The following is a 26,954-nucleotide window of genomic DNA, read 5'->3' as shown; positions in this document are numbered from 1 at the left end:
ATTTTATTGTTTTTACATAACTCTCTTCATCTAACGTAAAGAGTAATTGTTAGAGAACTGGTCTACACTACAGATTTAGGTCAACATAAGGCAGCTTACGTCAACCTATGTAAGTGTCTACACTACAATAGTGCTCCCACTGATGTAAGTCATCCACTACATCGACTTAATAACTCCATCTCTGCAAGAGGCATAGCACTTTGGTCAATGTAGTTAGGGTGACACAGTATCTGTGTAGACGATGCGTTACTTACATTGCCTGTTGGCTGTCAGCCCCAGGTGAGGCTGACAGCTTGAACCCTCCCACCCCACCCTGGCGGTGACAGCTCAGACTGTCAGCACTGGGATAGGGGTGACTCCAGCTGTAAGCCCCGCACAGGGCTGACAGCTGAGGCTGTCAGCCACTGGGCTCCAGTGCTCCAGCTGTCAGCGTCCCACAATGCCCCACTTGTCGGTGGAAGCGCTCCTGGTGCATCTGCTGACAGAAAGAGCATAGTATGAATATGAACCACCACTTTAATTTCTGCGGTGGCTATATGTTGACTTAAGTTAAGTTGACTTAATTGTGTCTCCTTACTTCAGCTATCGCATCCCTGAAAACAACCTTGTAAACTACTGTAAACTAGAGCACCCACAAGGTTTGAGTTCTGTGAAAGGGTGCGCTCAAGCAACAGGGGAATCTCGGGGAGCCAACATTAGTCTCAGGGCCCAGGCAGTTGGACTGCAGGGTCTTAGCCCTCAGAAGAAAGTGCTAGAAAGAGAATCTCCAGCCTGACACTGTGCCCATAGCTAAAGGAGGTGTAGCTGCCAGGGGAGGATGCCAGCTGTGGAGAAAGCAGGCAGCCAAACAACGTAATAGTGGAGCATTGCACAACTTTAAATGAGCATGTTCCCTAATTGATCAGCAACGTAACAACAAAACAACGTTAACCAGGACGACATTAAGTGAGGAGTTACTGTACCAGAAACTTACCATCATGGTGTAAAATTGAATAATAATGAGGATTAAACAAATGGGGAACTGAGAAAACAAGGCTGAATGCATAATGGTAAAATTGTGTATGTATGTGACTTACTTTAATCACCCAAGCCTGAATTTCTGCATGCCGTACATTATAATAGTGCCAGTACTATCGGATTAAAAAGTATAAATATACAGTAGATGGGATTGACATAGTTCATGAATCTGTAGAGATTGGGTCACAGATGTAAAATCTAGCCACTGTATGTTCTGAAGGACGTTTATTCCTAATTATGTACCATTTAGTGACTAGCAGAATGGTCCTGTTACATAGAGAAGGATCTGTTACACATTATTCCTTGTTTTTCATATTCCCTAGTCTTGCTTGTGCCCAAGTCCAGGAAGAAAGAGGAACCTCCTCAGGGCTGGCAGCCTTGCAGTTTGGGCAGTGATGCCTCCAAAGCACCTCTTATTTCTAAAGAGAATGGGCAGTGGATGAATTTGGACTAATATATTTTACAAAATCTGGTCAAATGATTAATCCAATATTTTGTTTTGTTTTTTAAACTGGCATTTCTCAGAGAAGAACAGAGCTTCTACTCCTATCCCGACTTACTTTGCAGAAGCAGCTGCCTCCGTCTTCAACTGACCAGATACGGAAATGAAGTCGGGAGAGGTTTCCTAAATTGCTTGGGTGTTTAAACCAGCAACGGGAACATGGGGTATTTTGCTGCCGTCTTGATCGATCATCTCCCCTTTCTCTGTATGGGGGGTGGAAGGGAGAGGCAATATAGGATCTGGAAGGTGGGGAAGCAGCCTCATAGGCTATGAGCTGCAGACAGCTGCTTCCCTGCCTTTGAGATCCTATATAGAGTACACATGCACATGCATACATACTCTCCTCCTGAGAGACACTGTGAGATAGTTTGCTGCTGCCGATGCGGTTCAGATACAGATAAATGACGGAGTGTGGGTCAGATACAAGTTGATTCTTGCGGATGTGGATTGTATGCAGATCCACATTTTTATATCCATGCAGGGCTCTACCAATTGTGTAAGGGTTACAGAAAGCCCTGAAGTTGTTACCCACAAATTAGACTTGACTGAACATGCTACATTCCCAAAGTAGTTAGTCAATGCCAGCAAATCCACGGACCACATCAAAGAAAAATGCTGTCAACTTTAAAAAAAAGAAACTGGTTAGGAATAAACAGCAGATGGTACATTTATGATCACTTATCATGGCTCCTCTGACTTCTTTCCTGGAGAAGCAATTCCTCTTTGTGCAATGTCTATTTAGCACCACCTCCATCTTCTCGTGGAAATGTTATTATGACCTGTCTATTGCACACATGCACAGTTTCTAAAGGAAGATGGAAAGCTGGCTGATGTGATTGAAAGATTAAAAACACATGCTAGTGTCCTGTGGATTACTGACAAGTGGGTCAGCACAATAGACTACAGAAAATTATGACAACTTCCAGTCACTTTGAAGAACAAATCTAACCTGAAAACACAGCAGGAGAAGAAATGTCTCTTTATATGCCCCGAATTCCACTTTTCCACTATTGGTAACCACAACTGTACATTAATGTGATATCTATAAAATGCTATCTATCTGCAGCCTCACTGATTTGGTTGTTTATATATATATGTATTTTGAGATACTTAGGTCAACATATTAGACCAACATCTTTTTAGATGTCTCTTACATACACACAAAATATTCTGCCTAATATTCCCTTCCCTGTCAATGAAACCATTTTGTAAATAATCTTCTGTCCTGTAAAGGTATTTGGGAAACCTTGTGCATTTAAAGGGATAGATCTCTAGCGGCACAGACACTGCCATTGCAAACTGCAGCAGGAAGAATAGACTTTAAAAACGTCAGCTAAGAAAAACAGTCTTCTACCATTTGAGATGAAGGAAGATCTCTTTTGGCTCTCAGTTATAATATAGGTTTTATGTTCCATAGGCAGTTGGCAAGAAGAGGGAAACAACATAAGCAGACAGACAGAGAGATTCCCTACTTAATAGATTTCAGTTCTGAGGCAAAAATCAAATTCTGCTGTAAGAAAAAGACTGTCATATTAAAGAATAAATACCCAAAAGTGTTAAACTATAACTGGAAGGTTTTATTTTTTAAACTGATGTGCTTTCTGGCTTTTTGTCTTGATTTCCCTGTTCCATATTCCACCTCCCTTTCTGAACTCGTAGTCACCAGCAAGGAACCTTCTGATACAGGATTGAGGCCACATATGTCAATACCATTTTATGGTTAAGCAGAGAGAGTTTTTTTGCTGCAAAGCTGTTATCCTGCCAGTTTTTCTGTCATCAGTCACATTCAGAGAGGAAGATCATGCCTCCTACAACCTTAATTACCTAGTCTAGTTGGGAGGATTCTTGATGATCCTTAAGTAACCCGATAGCCCGAACTTCATTTTGATGCAATGACACTGAATATGACACACAAGTTGTCCTGTCGGATAGAGAGCGAATCTGGCAACGTCATTTGGAGTGATCTCTGTGGCTGGCATCACTGCCATGATCACCAACAGGCTAAATCTGCAATTCAGTTGCTATGCCTGGAGGAAGGAATTTCAGGATCTTCTGCAAGCAAATTAGAGGCTAGAGAAGTACCTGTTTTGTTTTGTTTTTTTTAACTAAGCACCCTCTCTCATTCTTCCAACATTTCTCAGCACCCCATTGTCCCCAGGATAGCATCCATCCTCTACATTAACGACTGGACAGACTCCCTTCTGAGTCTATCAATCCCTCTCCTTAAACCTAAGCAGCAGAGAAAACAAAGAATTGGGTTTGTGTCCATTTGTTTGTATAGAAAAAATCTGTCACCATTCTTCAAACTTTTTTCCTGTTTGTTTTGTACTTTAGAAATAGCAAGACTATGAAACCTTGTCTTCCTTGATTTTATTGATAGTCTATTTGGAGGACCAGAAAACTGCACTGGGAGTCAAATTAAATAGGGAGTAACAAAAACAGCAGCAGCAACAAAATAATTTTAAGAGTTGACTAAAAATCCCTTCCTATGTCAGTTTCCATTTCCTTATTACTTATGCTACTACAATCCTACTACTTCTCCAGTTAAACTGTGTCTTTCATGAGAAACGAGGTAATGAGGATTTGTATTTCTAATGTAAAATACTAACTTCTTCTAAAACTTCTTTCAGCCCTTCTTTAATCAACATAGAGTAGCAAAAATAAATATATTTCTAAAAGGCACAAACCTAACTATTTTCTTTTTACAGGTGACTTTTAATCAGCTAAAGGAATAGTTGAGCTATGTACATCTGCCACTTTCTAAACCCCAAGAAACAAAACACCAAGAAAGACTGAGAATCAAACAAAAACTCAAGTCTCTTGCAACACAGAGCATTAACCCTAGGTAATACAGTCAGTTCCAGAATAACAGCTTTTATCATCAATGTTATTGTGTAAACATATCACCCACACTCTCTTGTTTTCTGTTGATAGTCCTGAGTATGGTGCAGTGCTAATGAATACCACTTTTAAAACCTTCTCCACCCTTTTCTCCTACTCACAGCAGGGTTGGTCCACTGTGCACTCCCAAAAATGCATCTTCTTCAATAACTTTCAGGTATTTGTTCTTGTGCAGGTAGCTGTAGAGAGAAAATGCACAATTATCTGGTGATAAAATTATGTATCTCCCATGAGCTACCATATGTAAAGAGGAAAGAGGAATATGAACACCCCAGTGAAAAAGAACAAGACTAGAAGCTGCAGGAACCCTGAGTTACCACATGGGCCATTTTCTTTCATACTTTAAATAAACTTGACAAAGAGCCAGCAGCTGCCCATGTGAAATATATTTAGTAGCTGTCAGTACAATTCCTAATGGTACAATTGTCCACATCACAAAAAATACCTCTTCAAGTGGCAACCCCAGTAGAGGCAACCAAGACTGAATAAGTTATGGATAATGAACACACTACCTTATGAATGGTCTCTCCAGAGCAGGGTTGAGGCACATTGGTTAAGTAACATGGAGAAAACTTGCCTTGCCACTGCACATATCATACCTATTCTGTGCAGACAATTCTGTACAGGATTTTATCTTTGGTACGGTCATTTGACACCTTTCTCTGGCATTTAAAAACTAGAAAAAAAACCTCTGTCAACGCTCATTGAACTTTACCTGTAACTTACGAGTTCATTTTCTGCTCCCATATTATTTATACTCTACCGTGCAGTACTTGAGGCAGAGCTACAGTTACACCTTCAGCTAGAAATAGTTACACATTGTGTTACTGATTGTATATATTGGTATTCTTTCACTTACTTATAAAAGGAGTCCCTCTTTAAAAATAAAAATTAAATAAAATATACATATTTTCATTGTTATTGTTACTCTGTCTTTATTCACAAATATTTTTAAGGCTACCTGGTCTTTATTCAAAATGATACCTATTCCACTTCTCTTCGGTTACGATAAGGAACATGAGGAGGAAGAGGGGGGAAAAAAGAGGACAACCACTTCTTTTTAGCTGTGAATGAGGATAGAAGGAGGGGCAATCAGGCCACAGGGAGACACCACTATCTGCGGAGAGTAGGGTTACCATACGTCCAGATTTTCCCGGACATGTCCGGCTTTTTGGGCCTCAAATCCCCGTCTGGGGGGAAATCCCAAAAGCCGGACATGTCTGGGAAAATAGGGAGGGAGGGAGGGCCCGGCGGTGCGGGGCCGGGGGCCGGTGCGGTGCTTGGCAGGGGCTGGGGCCAGGAGTGCGGGGCCTGGGCCGGCGCGGTGCTGGGTCGGGGGCCGGGCTGGGGGCTGGCGCGGTGCTCGGCCGGGGCTGGAGCGAGGGGCGTGGGCACTTGGCCGGGGGCACGGTGCTCGGCCGGGGTCAGGGCTGGGGGTGCGGTGTTCGGCCGGAGCCGGGGCCGGCGCGGTGCTCGGCCGGAGCCGGGGCCGGGGGCGCGGGCACTTGGCCGGGGGCTGGGGCCGGCGCGGTGCTCGGCCGGAGCCGGGGCCGGGGGCGTGGGCACTTGGCTGGGGGCCGGGGCCGCGGGCACTTGGCTGGGGGCTGGCGCGGTGCTCGGCCGGGGCCAGTGCGGTGCTCGGCTGGGGGCCGGGGCCAGGGGTGCGGACGCTTGGCCAGGGGCCAGCGCCTCAGGGCCTGAGCCAGGCGGGAGACGCCGGGGCCAGAGCCTCTTGGCCTGGGCTGGCCAGCTGCTGGAGGGAGCCGCTCGGCCAGGGGGGCTGGACTGGGCCGCCCCAGCCCCAGCTTACCTGCTGCCTCCCTGTTTCAGGCTTCCCATGAACATTTGATTCGCGGGAAGCAGGGGAGGGGGAGGAGCAGGGGACGGGGCGTTCAGGGGAGGGGGCAGAGTTGGGACGGGGCTGGGGGCGGGGAAGGGGCGGAGTTGGGGCAGAGCCGGGGCTCCATGGAGTGTCCTCCTTTTTAAAAATTAAAATATGGTAACCCTAGCGGAGAGGAGGCGACATAATGCTTCCTCCCACCTAGTTTCACTAGGAGCGGAAAAGACATGAGTGTGAGGGATGGAAGGAGTTTTAAGTCCAGTAAAAAGCACGTTAGTTCACCTGTTGAACCACATTTTAAAAGCGGCCTCTGGATCTGCATGTCCACCTTAGCCAATCAACATTTTAAGTACTGTCAGTTATTTTGCTTTGTATAAAATGAGCCTAATTAACAAGTCTCAGGAAGAATGAATAAACTCAGATAGAGTCTTACCATTCTGAACATTTTAATCTTTTTTTCAGGAAAAAGCCAAGAGACATTCCCCCAAATAAACTAAATCCTCCATCCCAAACATACATGTACACCATACACACCAAACATTCCCCCTAAGCAAATCTGGGGGATGGGAGGAGGAGGGTTAAAGCTTTGGTATCCCCAGCCTCAGATCTGAGGAGGCAAATGGCCTGGGTGGACACATCAGAGACCTGTAGGAAAACACTGCGCACGCTGGGTTTGAGTGTGAGAATATGTGTTTCAGGTGCCCTAAGGTCTGCATAACCAAAACAGGGCCTCCCATGTACATGTAACAATGTAGAGATCAGACTGAAGCTCCTTTAAAAGAAGGGGAGAGAAAGGATAAACTTGAAGGAAAAAACAACCAAACGAAACCTCTACCATGATGTCAACAACAAAATCAATGTTCTAAAATTCTGGAGAAACACAATTTCCCTCCATCATTCGGACAGTTTCCTAAAGCCTGTAGCAACACAGTATTCTTTCATCCCTACACATGAGCCATGTAAACAAAGACAAGGCCATCTTTCACGCCACATCACTCTGGCACTTGAAACATCAGAGAAAATACAGATATAGGTAGCAGTGCATATGCATTTCAGAGAGACAGGGTAGCACATTGCATAATTAAAGAAATACCACAAAATGCTTATTGAACACTCAAGAAGTTACCATAATACAGCAATGGAACAATTAAAGCTAAACTCAGTGCTACTCAACATTACAAAGAAAGTGGCTAATCTACCCAGCCAGAGGATACATCCTGGGTATCAGTTGCATTCCAATTTAGCTAAATTCTTGCACTTTTCCTTAAACTGAAGTTTAAGTAACTTTTAAAATATCTGGCTTATTGTTGCAGGTAATTCATTCCAGAAGCAAACTGCTCTAGAGAGGTCAGACATTTTACACCAGATAGTTTCTTTCCCAGTGGACTAATATATTTTAGCATATCTGATTTGGCTTAAGATTACTTTTCAGAGAAGAAATTCTTAGAATAAGGCAGTGGTTTCAATAATTCCACAATTCATGGGTAGACAGTGGGAAAGAATAAATACATAATAAAACAGCAGTATATATACACAACAACAATAATGTGACAAATTTGTGGCCATCTAGGACTTTGTGATTGGCATATTGCTGCTGATCAGAAATTCACAAAAGCAGATTCGCCTAATTTAGGAGCACAGGCTTCCTATCAGTTCATCAGCTGCTAATGACATAGGGCCTATGACAATAGTTGAGCAGTTCTGATTCCATTCAGGAGAGAGTAGTTGTACACATACTCAGTAGGTAGTTCATTACACTCTTTAATAATTAAAGCTCACAAATTATCTGGAAGATAGACAAGTATTGTCTCCATTTTACAGATGAGCTCAGATAAATTAACTGACTTGCCCAAGGCCATGTATCATAGGAGTGGTAACTTGATATTGAGTCCCCGGCTCTAATATTTAGATCACACTTCGTCTAATAGACCAGACATGTCATCAGTCTTTGCACAGCTAGAGTTCCTTGTCTCCCACAAGATAGGTGGGTTTCTACATTTGTCAAAACCTTCAAGATTTCCCCCTACACATCCATTTTACATCTCTCTATCCTTCATGTCAATAAGGACTAAACTGGACGTCCTTTGCAACCTGCCAAAGCACTTCTTTATTCAACCAGAGGGGTCACTGTTATGGCAAAAGTTCACTCCCTCTTCACCCAAGAACCTACCACATGAGCATTCTGTCTGTAACATTTCTAGTTCTCAAGAGTTCAAGAACAGTACTGAGTTCTGAATTCAGCTCTGCTGCAGAGCAAAAAGGAAAGCTACTGCTAGGTTCGCCTGAACATCTGTAGTTTATATGCAATTTTTCAATACTTTCTCTCACCAACACATAGTCAGAAAGCTGGAGAACCAGATACCAACGACCAATTTGAGAAAACTGACTGTTTTACAGATGACTGTAACAGATATCATCACTATTTATATAGCTGAGGTCGTGCTGTAGATTCAGAGCTCATGTCCTATGGCCACATCTTGAGTCGAATACATTCCGGATATTTTCAAGGGTTATAATGATTTCTAGTAGAACAGCACAAAAGTTCTCAAACAGGTCTTTCTTAGTACATTGCTCACATGTGTTCATTTAGCGTAGCTGTACAAAAAATACTTTGAGAGCTTCAGATGAATAACATTATAGAAGTCTAACTATTTATTATTAAAATAACAGATATTTCAAATCACCAACACTCCATAAGGATTAATGTTATCTCAAGGCTAACCATTTTCATTTTGACATTCAACTTCAAATCCCAGTTACAGCAGTGGCTCTAATAAATTTTTGTCTACAAAGCATGGTGGTCATTGCTGTGTGTGTAATTGTGCATTCACACAAGCATAACATCAGATTAAACTACATTGAAATCACTGGGAGTTTTTTTCTGGGGAAGGAGAGCACAATTAGACGCTTAATTAGAACAGTAGTACTTGGGGCACCTCAGAGACTAACAAATTTATTTGAGCATAAGCTTTCGTGGGCTACAGCCCACTTTATTAGATGCATAGAATGGAACATATAAATAAGAGTATATATATACTGTGACAGACCCAGACCAGTGGGGTACAGGAGTCTGGTAGAGGGCAAATATACTGGTCACTGGATGAGTAGTTTTCTGTTCCCTGACTGACCAGAGCAGGGGCTGTACTAGAGTAATCAGGAACCTGCTAGAACCAGTTAAGGCAGGCAGGCTAATTAGAATACCTGGAGCCAATTAAGAAGAAGCTGCTAGAATCAATTAAGGCAGGCTAATCAGGGCACCTCAGTTTTAAAAGGAGCTCACTTCAGTTTGTGGTGGGAGTATGAAGAGCTGGGAGCAAGAGGTTCAAGGAGCTGATAGTGAGGTGCTGGAGGACTGAGGAGCACAAGCGTTATCAGACACCAGGAGGAAGGTGGTAAGAATAAGGAAGGTGTTTGGAGGAGGCCATGGGGAAGTAGCCCAGGGAGTTGTAGCTGTCATGCAGCTGTTACAGGAGGTACTATAGACAGCTGCAGTCCACAGCCCCCTGGGCTGGAACCTGGTGTACAGGGTGGGCCTGGGTTCCCCCCAAGCCTCCCAATTGACCTGGGCTGTGGGTTCTTCCATAGGGGAAGGTCTCTGGGCTGTTCCCCAACCCACATGGTGAATCTCTGAGGCAAGAAAATCTGCCAATAAGCACAGGACCCACCAAGACAGAGGAGGAACTTTGTCACAATACATACAGAGAAGATGCCATACCAGCCTAAGAGGTTAATTAATTAAGATGCCTGAAGCAACCGCCACACACAGCCCCTCTGCCCCCCTTCCCCATGTTCCAGCCTCTTCCCGGAGCTGCGCAGGGCAGGCAGGCAGGGAGCATGCCCAGCTCCTGGTGCATGTCTGGCTGGAGCCGCTCTGGTAAACACTGGGGAAGAGCGGGGGGGCTGTGAGGGGCCCGCAGGCCACAGAAAATCACCCCGCAGGCTGCATGCAGCCCGTGGGCCGTGTGTTTGAGACCCCTGCTCTAGGACCTTGCAAGGTCGAAGGGTCCCAGAACTCGGGCTGTAGCCCAAGCCAAAATGTCTACACTCCAATTAAACAGACCCCTTGAGCCTGAGCCCTGCGAGCCCAAGTCAGCTGGCACGACCCACACGCAGGTTTTTAAAAAATAACTAGATAAGTTCATGGAGGATAGGTCCATCAATGGCTATTAGCCGGATGGGCAGGGGTGCAAAACCATGCTCTGAAGTGCCCCTAGCTTCTATTTGCCAGAAGCTGGGAATGTGTGATGGGATGGATCACTTGATGATTACATGTTCTGTTCGTTCCCTCTGAAGCAACTGGCATTGGCCACTGTGAGAAGACAGGATAATGGGCTAGGTGGACCATTGGTGTGACCCAGTAGGGCCACTTTTATGTTCTGATGTTTAATTGCAGTGTAATCCTATCTTTAGAGGCCCAATGACTTCCAGACTATTAAGTCAATAGAAACACATACAAGCAGGCAATATTAGAAGGAACTTCCACATACATACATACAGCTATAGTGCATTCATATATGAGATCCTTCTTTCAGCAATTTTTTTGCTATGTTATACATTGGGCATTAGGCAGTAGTAATATAATCTGGAATTCAGTTTGATTAGGTCCAATGTCTTTCCCATTCCCAAAACTCTTTAGAGAACAACAGCTAGCTGTTTTATACCACTTTTAATCTGAAGATCTGAGTGCTTTGCAAAAGAGGTAACTTGGTAGGTATCCTTATTTCCTGAGGAAACTCACGCAGAGAGATGAAGTGACTTCCCTGAGGTCAGTGGCAGAGCTATGAACACAACCCAAATCTCCCAAGCCTAGTTGACTGTTCTAATCCTTAGACTACACTGCCTAGAACAGGCCAACATTTGGTGAAGAACTAAAGGTCCACAGGGGAGCATAAATCAAGTCTATAGACTCGAGTCTTGAAAATGCAGGCAATTGAAGCAGTTTAGCTGTAAAGTGTGCAAATTAGTCTGCAAACCATTATGTTTGTGTATTGAAAATTACAAAGGCCTAATCCTGCCCCCATTGAAGTCAATGGCAAAACTGACTTCACTAGGCACAGGCCTATACTTCTCACTGTAGTCAAGTCAGAAGATGCAAATATTTCACTTGAACTATAAAACAAGTACATAGTGAGCACTGGAATGTATTTCCTCCATATTATTTGTTAGGCATAACACAGACCTAATTCCCTGCATGCCACCAAGAAAATCTCTCATAGCCTATCCTCTCATCTGCTGTCATGTGAAACAAGCCCTAGTTCTGCTTTAACGCTGTATAAGGGATTAGTATCTCCCTCTATCTGATGCTTTATGGAGAAATAGGAGCCATTCTCATACCTTGTCAATGCTGACCCAGTGGCTTTAATATCTTGAGCTACTGTTTCACTATTTGCTATTTCCCCCTTTCATTTCCTGTCTGCAAATCTAACACTGAGTATCTTTAAAAATCAAAAACAGAACTAGAGCTAAGGATTAATCAGAGCCTTCAACATCTTCACTGTAGCTGTGACTGAAACAAGAGAACCTCTTTGCCCTAAGCACTAGAAATCAGTGTACAACTAAATAATTGCTTGTTCAATTTTGCAATATTTTTCTCTGACATTTAAGACACCACTGGGAGTAATAAAGTTGAAAGACAACAGTTCAGATCTGCCAATAAAACTAGACAGATTCTCAAACCTACAGAGTCATCCAGAGACCAATGGCATGTTTATAATAATCCCTTAATGAGGAGGGGCTTCACTGTTGCCTGCCAGTTTGAGCGTACATGAGTCAGGCCCATCAGAATGCAGGATTTCCTGATACTAATTGATTTCAATTGTTTAAGCCCTTTTTGTTTTAATAGGTACCCAATTTAAATGGAAAAGGAATAGACTCTCCTTGTTAATTTCTGCTTTGACTGAAGGTGTTTATGTAGAGCTGGCTTAGTCTCTTCCAACAGCTCCCTTGTCCTTCTTTACATTTCTCTCCAATTCATCATGAGCCAAGACCAAATTAAAAACTTCAATGCCCTTGTTCACCTATTCACTTTTTAAAAATAGGTTTAAGTGAATGTTAATATCCAGATGATGTGAGGGACTGTGCTAAGGAAGCTTCCTTCTCAAGCCCTCCATTCTTCATATCTGTCAATGTTGATAGCATAATCAGTCTCCGAAGTCATGCCTGCCTATTATCTGGGTGTCATCCTTGATTCCACCCTCTTTACCTGCATACATCCAGACTATGTCCAAATTATGCTTCTTCCTTCTTACCATTTCCAAGATCCAATCTTTTCTCTTTGTCCACACTGCTTAAAAACTTTTGTCCAGACACTTATTGCCCATCTTGATTACTGCAACCTATTCCTCTTTGGCCTTCCTGACAACTGATCTTCAGTCAATTTTGAATGACATTTCTGATCTGCTGGTCTGAACACATCATCCTAGATCTGGCTAAAAAAACCTGAAAAACCATTCTAAAGTTGTTTCTGTCTCAAAGGGTATGACTTTTCCCCCCATTTTTTTTTAAATTGTTAAATATTTTTTTCAAAATTTGGTTTCTTGCTTCCTCCCAGTTTTTCATTTCTGACACTGATTGCAATATAATGAATGATGTCTAGGTTTTTTCTCCCTTGCTTTTTATTTTTTTTCCTTTTGCTACTTTGTAACTTCTCAAAACTTCTACTTTTTGAAGAGCTATGGAGTGTCAGTCTCATTTTTCCTTTTGCCACTTCACAACTTTTCAGAAGTTGAGGAAGTACTGAAAACTGATAAAATGGTAAAAGTAAAAATGCAAAAAGGAAAAAAGTGAAAAAATAACTCCCATAATTATTGTATGCAGTGTCAAAACCCTGAAAATTCAAATTTTTAAAATTTGAAATGTAGATGAAAAACAGTAAAATGTGTAAAAAAAAAAAAAAAAAAAAAAAAAAAAAAAAAATCAGAACCATTTTACCAAAATGTTTTACTCTTAAAAAGGATATAATTCTGCTGGGGAAAAAAATTTCAAATACAAAATTTCAAGCAATTCTAGGCCATCTGAGTCCCTCCAATGGCCTCCCTTTTCCCACTGCATCTTATGCAAACCTCTAGTCCTTATCTTTATGGCTTTCCACATTTTCCCCAGCATCATCTTCTCTATAATCATGCCAGTCTCCATTGCCTGTTTGTCCACTTCTCCCAAAAGCACCTTCACACTTCTTCCATACTGCCCCAATGCATGCTATGCCCTCCCCAAATTAATCTGTAAAGCCATTACCAGCCCTCATTTAAATATCTCAAGATTCTTTTCTACCATGATGCCCGCAGTAAGTAAGCGATAATAGCTAGGTGAGTGATCAGTTAGGATTATTGACATCATTAATGTCTTTTTTTATACCCTAAAAATTTTTATTAAGAATAAAAAAGCTATTTTCCTTTTTTTGATGTGTTGTGCATATATAAAAATTCCAACCATGGTGCGCAGGCACCACATGCACTCAATATCAAAATCTTTTGGCCAGCAGTGTTCATTGGGATTGTGCACGTGCCCTGAATGTCCTCATAACCTGCACTGAGGGTATATAAGGCAAAGAGCCCAACTGCCAGCCACTCTGTTCCTTCCCCACCACAGAATCCCAATGTCCTAGGACTCCATAGCAGAAGGGAAGAAGAGTGTGTCACGGAATATATTGTATGGACAGTACATCTCAAAGAACTCCAGTTACTGATTTTCTTTGAGTGCTTGCCCATATTTGTATATTCCACTCATACTGACTCACAAGCAGTGATTCAATGTAAGCTGATGGGAGCTTAGAATCTAAGTGAATAAAGACCAGCACACCTTTGACAAAAGATGTTTACAAATCTGATGTTTCTACGATGGAGTAATGTCTTGTAAAAGTATGACTTGATCCCCAGGTATCTCCTTTATAGATATCCATAATAGAGATATTTTGTAAAGATACTGCTGATGCTCCCTGAGGTCTAAAGGAATGAGCATTCATTAGTGTTAGGAGTGTTAGTGATGATGTAGTATTTAGGTCTGTATATTTGCCTGAGAGAATTTTGGGTCTTGTTTGCCCATTTGACTTTTGATATTTTTATATTCTTACTAACGTGTGAACAAAGACATTGTGTATTATATCTGCCCACAAGCAGATGGGGTGACAAGAGATAGAGCTAAAGTGTTGCTGGGTAGAGTGGGAGTTTAATATATGAGCATACACTTGAAGGATAGTCCTGCCTCAACTCGTCTCCCTCGATAAGGTCAAGCAACCAGTCGGGAGGGACAAGGAGGATGGGGGGAGGAAGAGAAGGTATAAGAAACACTAAAAGCCAAAGAAATGCCTGTCCCTAAGCAAAGCACACCCTCACTCCTTACCCCTCCCATGGGATACAAAAGAGGTGGTACCGCAGCCCCAAAATGGAACATGACCATAAATTGTAAGGGGTGGGACCAGGGGCATGCACTACAGGTATAATTATATCTGATAAGGAAAGGTAAAGGAGGACACTGGGGAAAAGACTCTACTGTCATGCAGAGCTATGGTTGTGCTTGCTTGACTAACCCCAATAAACATTGCATTGCCTGCACTTTGAACTTCTGGTCTACTGCTTTCTGTCTGCATGAGAAGAACCAGGGGAGGGTGAAGGGAAAGCCCTTAATAATTGGCAGCTGCTAAAAACTAGAGATCCTGGTACTGGATAAGTTTAGAAAATTCTGTCCCTGCAAAGAAGCATGATATTTAAAAACCAAAACACTACCATAGCAGGAGTTGCCTCAAAATCTTCACAGGTCCACAATAGCATCATTAATAGGGAGAACTATTTTCCTAGATGTAGTTGAATGAAGTATGTCAATCAGTTTGTGAGAATGTCCCTGAATCTCCTCAACAGGGGTTTGAAGACACTCAACCTGTCTCTTATGTAAGTTTTGAAAAATTTTAAAATCAACCAGTTGCAATGGGGCAGCAGGAATTACAACTTGTCAGACAACAAGAATGATACAGGTGTAGGTCCCATCAAATCACCAGCTTGAGGTTGGACTTCTTCAGACATCTCCTCCATTTGAGGAGGACCTTGAAAAGGCAAAGAGCAGGCTGAGTAGCTGAAGCAGGAGGGTGATTTTTTTTCGTGAGCGGTGGCACAAAGGTATGATGTTCTGGCCTGTATGAACCCCATAGATTTCAGAAGGGCCATGCAGGCATATTGCAAAGGGAAGGCCCAACAGCAAAGAGGTAGGAAACCATGGGGCAAGACCGTGATAGTCACTGTAGAAACTTACATGAAAAGAGTCTCTTGAACATCTACAAGATCTGTAAGAGGCAAAAGGAGATGCCCTTGAGGAATATGTAAATGACTCCTGCATCCTGTCTTGTAATTCTAAGGAAGATATAATAAAGCACTCTGCATCCAATGGTGGGGTGGAAGAAGCTAGACTAGACGTCTGTACCAGTAGACTCTGTGCAGTTGGACTTTGAAACACACCCAGTGCCGCAGATAAAGAAGGTACCAGTATTGAAGAGGTGATACTGAGAAAAGTAACAGAGGGTCCTGTGGCACCTTTGAGACTAACAGAAGTATTGGGAGCATAAGCTTTCGTGGGTAAGAACCTCACTTCTTCAGATGCAAGTAATGGAAATCTCCAGAGGCAGGTATAACTCAGACTAACACGGCTACCCCTCTGATACTTGAGAAAAGTAGAGAGGTCTCCTCCAACACCTGCAAGCCTCCCTGTACCACATACTTTGTCAGTACTAAATGGTGCAGTGGGTCAACAGGGGAGCCAGCATAGGAAACAGTGGAGTCAATGCTAACGATGTTCTGAGCGGAGCACAGCAGTCATTGCTGGTACTGAAAGAATTGTAACAGATCATTTGTACCAAGGAAACAGCATTAGACAACATGGCAGGAGCCAGCACCAAAGATGCAGGCAATTTTACATACCACTGTGGTACTGAAACGTCAACAGTGTGATCTTTTTTTGTTTCACGGCAGCCATACTAGACTGTCAATTCTCTTTACACTAAGAACAGTGAAGGGAACCAGACCACTTGTTAAAGATGACTTTCACTGGAGATCTGCCTCTAACTCTTCCAGAACAGTGCTCCTTTTTTTTTTTTGTCAGTTCTTTCTGAGACAGAAATTGGAGCCTTACATGACAGCTCGGGAGCTGGCAGACACTGATCTAACAGATGTACTCCTGGAAACAGGAAGATCTTCCCAAGTGGGGTCAGAGATACCAGGGTTTGAAGCTGGAATCATGGATCAATCAAGCAAAGACATTTTCAGGTGAGGTTCTTTGACATTTAATGCTCTCTGAGAGACTTGCAGACTGTTCATTTACTGGGGATGTGGGACCTCCCTTGGCACTCAAAAACAGGCATCATGTATGGTCTTCATTTATGGGTAATGCATTCTCACAATAGAGGCAATACCTAAATCTGGAGGATTTAGGGTTTGACATGTCTAACCTGCAGTACCAGGAGAAATATTACATATACCTGGTAAAAAGTTGAAGAGAAAAGAATCTAGCAAGTATTTGCCAACAAGCAAAAAACCTAATACTAATAATTAACAATAAGAGTGAAAGTAGGAATATATACACTAGGGTACAAAAAGCTAAGCTCATGAGAATGACAACAAGTAGTTCTGTCTCGCAGCCATGGGTGGTGAGCAGCAATGGAGTAACATTTGGGCTGCTCTACCTTGTATGTCTTTGGTACAGGGCATGAAAACATTCAGGGCACATGCATGGCCACACTGGACACCGCTGGATAAAAGACTCAGATTCTCAATCACATGGGGTGCATGCAGACCATGAGTGGAATATATATATATGGACAAGCACTCAAAGAACTGCTAATTGTGCACATAACTACTCTCCATGATAGATTTTATGTGAATAATTGATTTTTTCCATCAGCTGGCAGTTCCAAAAAATAATATAAGTTATTTTTAGGTTGACCGAAAACGGAATATTTTTGGAATTTTCAGCAAATTGAAGCTTGTGGGGGAAAAAAATTAGTTTTGGGTCAAACAAAACATTTTATTCAACCCAAAACTAATCTTAATTTAATTGTGGCAACTTTTTTTTTTTAAACAAAAGCAAATGTCATTTATCCAGTGGTTAGAGCACTCACCTGGAATATGAAGACCCACGATTGAAACTCCACTCTAGAGCAGAAACTGAAAGCCAGGTCTCTACCCTCTCAACTGCATGCCCTAACCACCAGGCTATAATGTATTCTGTGATAGGTCTCTCAATCTCTCCTATTGAAGCTGTTCCACTTAGTATAAATAATTATACCAAGTGGAACAGGCACAAAATAAAAATGACAGTCTAGCTTGGTGGTTACAACACTCAACTGAAAGGTGTGGGACACCTGGGTTCCAGTCTCTGATCCTTAGTGAGGATTCAAACCTAGGTTTTCTATATCTCAGGTGAGTGCCCTAATTGGGCTACTTGTTATAAAGGGATAGTGACATCACCACTTCTTCCTTCTCAGTTTTGTGAATGGCGCCTAAAAGTTGGAGTTAGGCACCTAAGCCCACTTGTGCTTCAAGCCCAAAATATCAACAAGTTTCATGTAGAAATGAACTGTTTTGACATTTTTCTTTGATTGAAAATTCGTTGCAATTGACACAAATTCACAAAAACAACAAGGAGTCTGGTGGCACCTTAAAGACTAACAGATTTATTTGGGTATAAGCTTTTGTGGGTTAAAAACCCACTTCTTCAGATGCACAAAATGTCTTGGTTGTCCCAAATCAGCATTTTTCAGTGAAAAAAATTTAAGCCACACATTTCACCAAGCATGTACTCCATAACCACATGCTCCTGTTTTTTTTCTTTCCCTTCAGCCAACTTCTTGCAACCCTCTCCTCTCTTTGGGTCAGGTTTGAGGCACATTGGATAGGCAATGCAGGGGAAGCTTACACTATTGCTGCTCATCCTGTCCCTTTTCTGGGAATTAGGAAAATAATCTGCTAACTTCATCAATACAAATCTCATTATAATGAAACATGAAAAATGAAGAAATGGAAAAAGGAAAAGAACCACGTCACACAATAACATAGAGCATTCTTATTTAATAATTACCCTCTGGGCTTTCTTTCCCAGAAAGGTTTTAAGATACAGTTTAATGTGATTGCATTTCAGTATTTTTCTCCAAAAGATTCTTTATGGTAAAACCCTTGGTTGTTATCCAAGTGCAGTTTTAACCAGGAACAGTTACTGAGCTTCCTCATGAGCATGTCATTGGATAAGTGTGTTTTCTTTTGATAGAATCACCAATTTTTTGTCTTCTAATTTTAGAGTAAGTCTACAGAGTTTAGTAAAGCAGGAAAAAATGTCCCCATCAGCTACATTTTAAATATGACCATCAAATTATTAAAGGAGTTTAGAGTTTTCTACATAACATGCCATCAGTCATGAGAAAACAATCATGATACTGGCCCAGTACGTTGGTGCAGCTCCACAGGGGGTGCAAAAGTAGCCTTTGCATTTCCCAGGCTGGCTGCTTGCTGAGCTGGTTCCCTACTGTAACTTACAGTAACCTGAAGGCTGCTCTGCGTTATGCCAGCTGCTGGCAAGACCAATGAACAATATGGCAGCCAGGGATCAGTGGGTTGTAAAGAAGCCCCAGTCGTGCCCCCTTTGCTCTGGACACTCCTTCTTTGTGGGCAGCAGGGGCAAGGGGTTGTGAAGAGGCTGCTATGCAGGTTGTATGCCACAAGAGTTTCCCTCTACATACAAGTGATCCTCATGTCTGGTTGTGCAGAAGTTTAGGGACAGAACCTCTCCTCAGTGTGGCAAAAAGAAGCTGCATTGTACCTCAGGATCTGGGCCAGCATGAATAAATTTCATGAAGGAACCAAAGAAATAAATTCCTGAAAACAGTGTCTAGAGCATGAGTTGTGAAACAGATACTGTTTACCATTCATGCCTACAAAGTAAGTTTTAAAACAGATGTTAGTATTCTGAAAATAGTGCTATTGTCTGTATCTTTGTTCTCAGTAATGTTTTCAATTATTAATGGCTTTAGGGGGATTTTCTGGCTCAGGAGATTACTATTGGAAATAGGATAATTTACCTCTAGTGTTCAAATCTAGGCTAGTGGCATTCAGTCCAGGTAATGACTGAACATCAATTATTCACTGAAATATGTCAGGCAACTTATCTGAAATGAGTTGGTGTTTTCATTCCTCATTTCAGGTGGACAAGTATCATTATTATTAATATGACAGTAGTGTCCAGCACACCCTGTCAGGAGTGCTGCCCCAGTGTGCCTGGTCCTGTAGGTAGCATGACATGTACCCTTCCCCAAAGAGCATGCAATTTAATTTGAAGCAAGATATGAGTAAGTGGTGTACCAACAGGAGGGGGGGGAGAAAGAGAGAATGAGTAACAGTATTGGGCTTTGGTTCAGTCCTGGGCGGTGGGGCTCGGGCTTCAGCTTTGGCCCCAGCCCCAGGTCCCAACAAGTCTGAATTAGCCCTGATGACCCTATTAAAATGGGGTTGCAAGCTATTTTAGGGTCCCAACCTACAGTTTGACAACCTCTGCTCTAGTCCCATAGATTAACAATGCCAAAACTTAATGATTCCAATCATTTAATTTTAAAAAAAATGTAATTATGGACCAGAGGCAATGGCACAAGGGGGAATGATTTAACAGGAACTCGGAAGAAGGAAGAAAAAAAAGGGGAGAGGTGGATAAAAGAATAGAAAAGCACAAGGAGGGCACAGAAGAGTGAAACTGACAGCAGAGCAATAGAGGAAGAAGAGTAGGCCAGAGCAAACCATTACTTAGCTGAGAAAGAGAATGTGCAGAGTTCAGCTTGCAGAATGTGGTCTGCTGACGTTATTGGTAGGTTCTCAAGGTGCCTTCCCTCCCCAAGAGGTGGTCCTCTCCAGAGTAAGGTTGAATGTTATCGATAGATGGCAGTGTAAGAGCTACTGCTTTTTTGCCTGAGAATTTATTGGGGAGGGGGGAGAAGAGAACGTTTACTCATTAGTTCAAATGAGTACCTAGATATATTTGAAATGCACTTTTGCAGAGCCAACTGAATGATTGCAACGCAGAATGCACAATTCCCAAATCTAATCACAGTAATAAACACCAATGGGGTGTTTACACCTTGGTGCAAACTCAGAGTGATCAGTCGTAATGCTCAGAGCCAAGATAAACAGTGGTTGGTGAAAACATACAACGAAGAAACAGGTACCTATCTTTCTGTAACTGTTGTTCTTAAAGATGTTTTGCACGTGTTCATTCCACTGTAGGTGTGTGTGCCCTGTGCACAGTTGTTGAAGAAATTTTTCCCTCAACAGTATCCATCGGGGCAGCCCAAGCACCCCCTGCCATCACATGCTGCAGCATGTAGGTCTAAGAGACCCCAACCTCCTTCAGTTCCTTCATACTGGACAGACTCCAGTAGAGAAGAGGAGATGGGAAGATTGTGGAATGGACATGTGCAATGCATCTTCAACAGTTATGGAAAGGTAGGTAATCATTTCTTCGAGTGATTGCACATGTTCATTCTGCTATAGGTGACTCACAAGCAGACAAACATCAGGGTGGGCTCTGTGTCTGTCTGAACCTGGCATCATCTCTGGGCTAGTGGGAGATGGCATAATAAGCAGCAAAAGTGTGGACTGATGAACAAGTCGCAGCTTTACAAATGTCTGATACATGCTTGTGCTAGGAAAGCCTCCAATGCCACCTGCACCCTAGTGGAATGAGCCAGTACTCTAGTTGGTGTAGTTATATTCACTAACTAATAGCATAAACAAATGCATGAAGAAATCCAGTATGAAATCTTCTGTCTACAACTGCAACAAACAATTGCATTGAAGACCTAAAGGGCTTAGTAAAAAGCTAAAGAGGAGGTTACTTACCTGTAACTGGAGGTTCTTTGAGACATGTGGTCCCTGTCTGTATTCCACTGTGGGTTATGCATGTGCACCATGTGCCCAGAGTCAGAGAATTTGAAAGTAGTGTCTGTTGGTCTCCGCATGTGCTCTGACTTGCCTCATGCTTTTGTCCGTGGCGATAAAGGGTGTGGCAGACCAACTGTGTCTCCCGTTCCTTCTCCACCATGAATCTGTCAGACTCAAAGCAGAGGAGAAGGAGGAGGGCAGAAGGTGGACTACAAATAGGGACCACACATCTCAAAGAACCTCTAGTTACAGGTAAGTAATGTAGTCTTCAAGTTATGGTCCCTATTGTATTCTACTGTGGGTGATTGACAAGCAGTACCTGAGGAGGTGGAGGAAGAAGACCAAAGGATTGTGCAGAGAATCACCATGCAAAAGGAGGCATCAGTCTCAAAGTCCTGCATCAGGGCATAGTGTGTTGCAAATGTGTGGACAGAACTTCATGTGACCACTTTACAAATGTCTAGAAGAGGCATGTCTTGAAGAGATACCATGGTCATTGCAAAGAGCTCTAGTAGAATCAGCTCATGCCCCAGTAGGGGGATGTAGATTCGACAGCTGGTAACAGTTTAATGCAGCCAAATTTCCATTTGGAAATTCTCTGGGTGGAGATGGTATGTCCCCTGATTCTCTCTGCTAACACAATAAACAGTCTCGGGGACTTCCTGATTGTGTTTTTTTTTTTTTTTTCCTCTGTGGATAAAAGGCCAAGGCTCAAACACTGAGGGAATAGAATCTATGTTCTTCTGCAGACATGTGCAGTTTCAGGAAGAAAACAGGTAAGTGAATAGACTGGTTAAGATGAAACTGTGAAATTACCTTTGGTATAAATTTTTGGGGTAGGCAAAAGAAACCTTATCTTTGTGGAACACAGTAAATGGTGGGTCTGCCATCATAGCGCCAAGTTCAGACTCTTCTTGCTGAAGTGATGGCTACAAGGAAGGCATGGACAGTCACCAGTGGTTCAAAGGGTGGGGGGAACTTGCTAATACCAAGAGTACCAGATTCAGATTGCACTGGAGAGTCCTCTTTTGGAGAGGTGGGAAGGTTCTTAGGAGGTCTTTACAAAACTTAGCCATTAGCCAGTGTGTAAAAATGGAGTAACCCTCCATAGGAGGATGGGATGTGCTAATCACCACTAGGTGGACTCACAAGGAGCTGAGGGTGAGACCCGATGTCTTTAAAGATAGAATGTAGTCTAAGACGAGGGGATTCTCTGCAGCTTTTTCTTGTGCCCAAGACGAAAAGCATTTCCACTTAACCCAGTAACATTGCCTATTGGAGTCTTTCCTGCTGTTAGAGAGACTGTCCTGTACTACTGAGGAACATGCCCATGTTAGGGTTGGCAACATCCAAATACCACATTCTGAGGTGGAGCAGTCGTGGGACATTCAGGAGGTTTGATCCTGCCATTGCACGGGGTCAGAAGTTCAGGGAAGTTTGAGATTGTCATGTCATCCACCAATTACCGGCACAGTAAAGCTTGGGGAACCAGAACTGTCTGGGCCAGAAGTGGGTGATCAGGATGACTGCTGTTTTGTGTCATCAAATTTTTGGTAGCACCTGAGATAGGAGCAGTAGTGGAGAGAAGGTATAGTTGAGTTAGTCTGACCAGCAGAGAAGAGCATTGCCCTGAGAGTGGTAACCAAGGGCTTCCCTGGAGCAATATGTGGCAAATTTGGTGGTCTGAGAAATGAATAGGTCTCTGGTTGGGGTTCCCCACTGTGTGAAGATGTCATGTAGCACTTCGTTGTGAAGTTCCCACTTATTGGTCTATTGCAAAGTATCTACTGAGTGAGTCTGCGAGCATATTCTGTATCCCTGGAAGGAAGGCTTCAGATAGGGTGATCTGATTGCTGATGCAGAGATTCCAGAGACTGACCGACTGCTGCGCATAGGATAGCATATTTTGCACACCCCTGTTTATTGATGTAGAAAACAGCGGTGGTGTTGTCTGACATAATCAGGACCTGATGAGAGCAAATGAATGGAAGAAAAAACTTGCATGCCTACCTTACTGCTCAAAGTATAAGGCTACTGATGTGCATCCTGGATTCTTGAGATGTCCACCTGTTGTGTCATGCAGTTGCCCATTTGGGCTCCCCAGCCTGGCAGGGATGCATCAATGATGATAGTTTCCTCAGGAGAAGAGGGAAGAAGGGGACTCCCATGTGTATGTGATGTGGGTTTGTCCACCATAGGAAGGAGAACAGTACCTTGGCCAGGACTGTCAGCATGAGATTCATGGAGTAGCAGCTTAGTGAGCACATGGACTGTAGTCATGTTTGAAGGCAACGAAGGTGAATTCTCGTGAAGTGCACTTAAGTGCACGAGGCTGTGGCAAGTAGAGACAGACAAATCTTGGCTGGTAAACGAGGGCTGTTCATGATGCATGCTATGATTTCATTCATTGCCTGAAATCTGCTTTTGGTCAGGTATGCCCATGCCATGATAGAGTTTAGAGTTTCCACAATGAAATCCAATGATTGCATGGAGCTGAAGATCAACTTTTTGATGTTGACACTGACTCCCAGTGAAGAAAGACTGCCCCATCATCTTTGCTAGGACAAAGTTCAGATCCCAAGGAGGGACAGGATCTTGCATGTTTGGGTACAATCTGATCAGACTCTTTAGGAATCCGATGATTGGGTTGGAAAAAAGCAATTATCCAGCGAAGGGCAGACAGTCAAAATGTCTGCCGGATATAATCTTAAAGAGCTAACAGCTAAACTCTGACGTTTGAGTTAGAGAACCTAATCCAGTACAAGATTCAAGGGAGCCAGCTCTGGAGATACACCCTTTTAATGGGACAAATGGAAAAATGCTTCCATGTAGCCAGGTAAGTGCCCCTAATTGAGGGCTTTCTATTATCCAGAAACACTTTATGAAGGTCCTTAGAGCAAGTTCTTTCTAAAGGAGTTAGTCATCCACACTGTCAAGTGGGGGGCTTACAGACTAGGAGGGACCAGGAGACTGTGGTCCTGGATCCAACAGAAGAGATAGCAGAGGTTTGATTGACAAGGTCAGTAGGCTTGAGTACCAATGTTGTTGAGGCCATGGTGGTGCTATAAGGATACAGTAAGCATGGTCTTGTTGGACTTCAAACAAGACCCTGGGTAACAATGGAATTGGAGGGAAGGTGTATAGGAGGGAATTCCTCAAGGAAAACATCTTTCCGTGATCCTGAGCTAAAACCTCATAAGGAGCAAAACTGATGGCATTTTCTGTTGGTCTTTGTTGCAAACAGATCCAATTGGGGGAGTCCTCAAGAGCTGGAAGATGGATCTGGCCATGTCTGGATGTAATGACCACTCTCAGTGATTGGAGAAGGATCTGCTCAGCTGATCCACCAACATGTTGTTTCCCAGGCAGGCAAGCAGCTCTGAGATTAATCAAATTAGTTATAAAAAATTCCCAGAGGCAAATTGCCTCTTGGCACAACTGGGTTGAGCACACCCCTCCCTGCCTGTTTATATAAAACATAATCACAGCATTGTCCATTAGAATTAACAGATACTTGCCTGCTATATGCAGAAGGAAAGCTGAGCAGGCTAGTCGAATAGATCTCAACTCCCTTACATTTATATAAATATTTAGATCTTGAGAAGACCAGAGACCTTGAGTCTGTAGTGACCCCATATGAGCTCCTCAAACCAGGCATGATGCATCTGTGACTAGAGGAAGGGTTGGTAGCAGGGCAAGAAAGGTGATTCCCACAAACTTTCAGATGATCCACCCTCCAATCCTGAGACGACAACAACCCTCCTTGGCATCTGTCAGTGTCTGGAGTGGCTCACGACTGAGTGCCAATCTGATGCCAGATTGTCAGAAAATAGGGCAGACACCAAAAACTGATGGTATGTTCTATAATTAGATTTCACCAAGCCAGTAATAAATGTGTGCTCCTGATTACTATGTCAGTCTCACCATGGAGCCACAGGTAGTCCCCTTAGGTGCTCCAGCCAAACTTAACACCAGGACAAACTGGACTTTATATTGGTCACAAACCAAAAATCACAATGTATTAGGTTCTTCCAGCCCCGAAGGGCCAATCACTTACCCTAGGTCAAAGTATACTCCAGATCTCAAAGACAACATTGAAGCCAATTTTTCTAGTAAACTTAAAGATGTATTAGCTAAGAAAAACAAAGAGGGTTATTGAGAGGTTAAAATAGGTAAAACACATTACAGGTGAATCAAAGTTTGTAAGTCCAATATGATAGCAGAGGTGTAATAATTTGCTAGTTTCCCATAAGTCTCTCAGGGTTACCTAAAACAGCTGTAGGGATTCTCGGTCCAATTGCTCAGAATTCCTCCCTGTCAGAATTCATCAGTCCAGAGATGAAGGATCATTCCCAAGGCACACTTTTATAGCTGTCTTCCCCAAAAGACAGCCAGGCAAATGCATGCACTGACAGCATGGGCTCTTCCTTTGATGAAGAATGCATTCTGAGTATTTGACTTTGGGTCACCGCATCAGGGACCACTTGCTTTGAAATTAACATTCTGCTTCCTATGCTTACACATAGTAATCCAGTTATAATGTGTCACTGAGTCACTCACCACACTGGCGCCCCAGTGGTTTCGGGCTTTTTGGGAATTAGCTCAGTCCCAGTGGCTGGTGGTGGCTCTCCCGTCCTCGTCTCCACCTGCAGATCCATTACGGCACCTTTCTCTCAGCGTCTGCTTCGTGGCACAGACCTCCAGCTGTGTCACCATCCAGTTTCCTCCCCTTTTCCCTCCTTCTGGGGGACTCCTCCAACAAGAAGCCAGCCACTCCTCAGAGGCTTGGCAGTCCACAGCTGGGCCGCTCCTTCAACTGATAGTGGGGGGAGGGCAGGTCCACCCACTACTCTGGGCCCCAGCCCAGGGACCATGCAAACAGCAGCTTCCCGCTGTCTCTTCCTTCCAGCTCATTGTCTTTATTCCCTGGGCCACTTCCCTGCAGCCTCAGTTCCTTCTGCTCCTGCCTCTGGCTCCAGCTCCTTTGCCCTCTTCCCAGGGCCTTGAGCCTGTAAGTCCTGGCAGCCTGCCAGGAGCCAGTCTTCTCCATAAGTGTTCCTGCAGCAGATTCACTTGCTCTGGTCTGCAGCTTCCTTTTATATGGGTCACCTGGGCCCTAATTGTCTGCAGCCACCGCCCTAATTTGCTGTTTCCCCTGCAGCCACTCCTTTGGCTGCTTGCCACTCAGCCTCCCTAGGCTGGTTCTAACCCCCTCAGGGCCAGTGCAGGGCAGGCACCCCATCACACAGTGATACACAATACAATTGCTAACTATTCATTATAATAGGGATGGATAAGTGAAAACAATACAGATAATATTCATAGGTTTTCAGGAAGTTTGAACATCAAGTAAATTCTCATCTCAATACTAACACAATCCTTTGATTTACTGTTAATTAAATACAAAGATAGTAATCAGAGGAAACAGGTGAAGACAATAACATTATCATTTCACTAGCTTTCATGCATTTAGAGAAACTGTAATTACTGGGCATATGCCATGTACACATAATGGGATAACATCCACTTTTGTTCTATTCTAACAAGTGAATTGGTACTCTTACAACTTCCTTGAGGCTGTGACCTAAGCTGACTGGTTATCAGTGCCAGAGCACCCAAAATATCTTGTCCAGATTATGACAATTGGGGCATATGCTGAAGTTAAGCTGCAACTCAAAGCTAGGTACAAGCTGCCATGTGACCCAGGAGACCGAGACAACAGCATGCTGCGGTGAGAGGATGTGCTTTCAACCACAGCACTAAGCCCCATAGTGTTTCAAACTTGGATTGCAGT

The 26,954-nt window shown here is 43.2% G+C and overlaps 1 protein-coding gene across 7 annotated transcripts in view; it reads right to left on the bottom strand.

Moving 5' to 3' along the window:
* Positions 1-26,954, bottom strand: part of TSHR (thyroid stimulating hormone receptor) — a 238,602-nt gene that overhangs the window by 12,216 nt on the left and 199,432 nt on the right. For all 7 annotated transcript variants that reach the window (XM_054024860.1, XM_054024861.1, XM_054024855.1 and 4 more), the window contains one exon: positions 4,522-4,599. In XM_054024860.1, the coding sequence (XP_053880835.1) occupies positions 4,522-4,599 (78 nt within the window). The remainder of the gene's footprint in view (positions 1-4,521; positions 4,600-26,954) is intronic.

Source organism: Malaclemys terrapin, chromosome 4, assembly GCF_027887155.1.
Source record: "Malaclemys terrapin pileata isolate rMalTer1 chromosome 4, rMalTer1.hap1, whole genome shotgun sequence".
Classification (NCBI taxonomy): Eukaryota; Metazoa; Chordata; order Testudines; family Emydidae; genus Malaclemys; species Malaclemys terrapin.
Note: the sequence above shows the minus strand (reverse complement) of the source record. Positions and strands in the feature narration are given on the sequence as shown.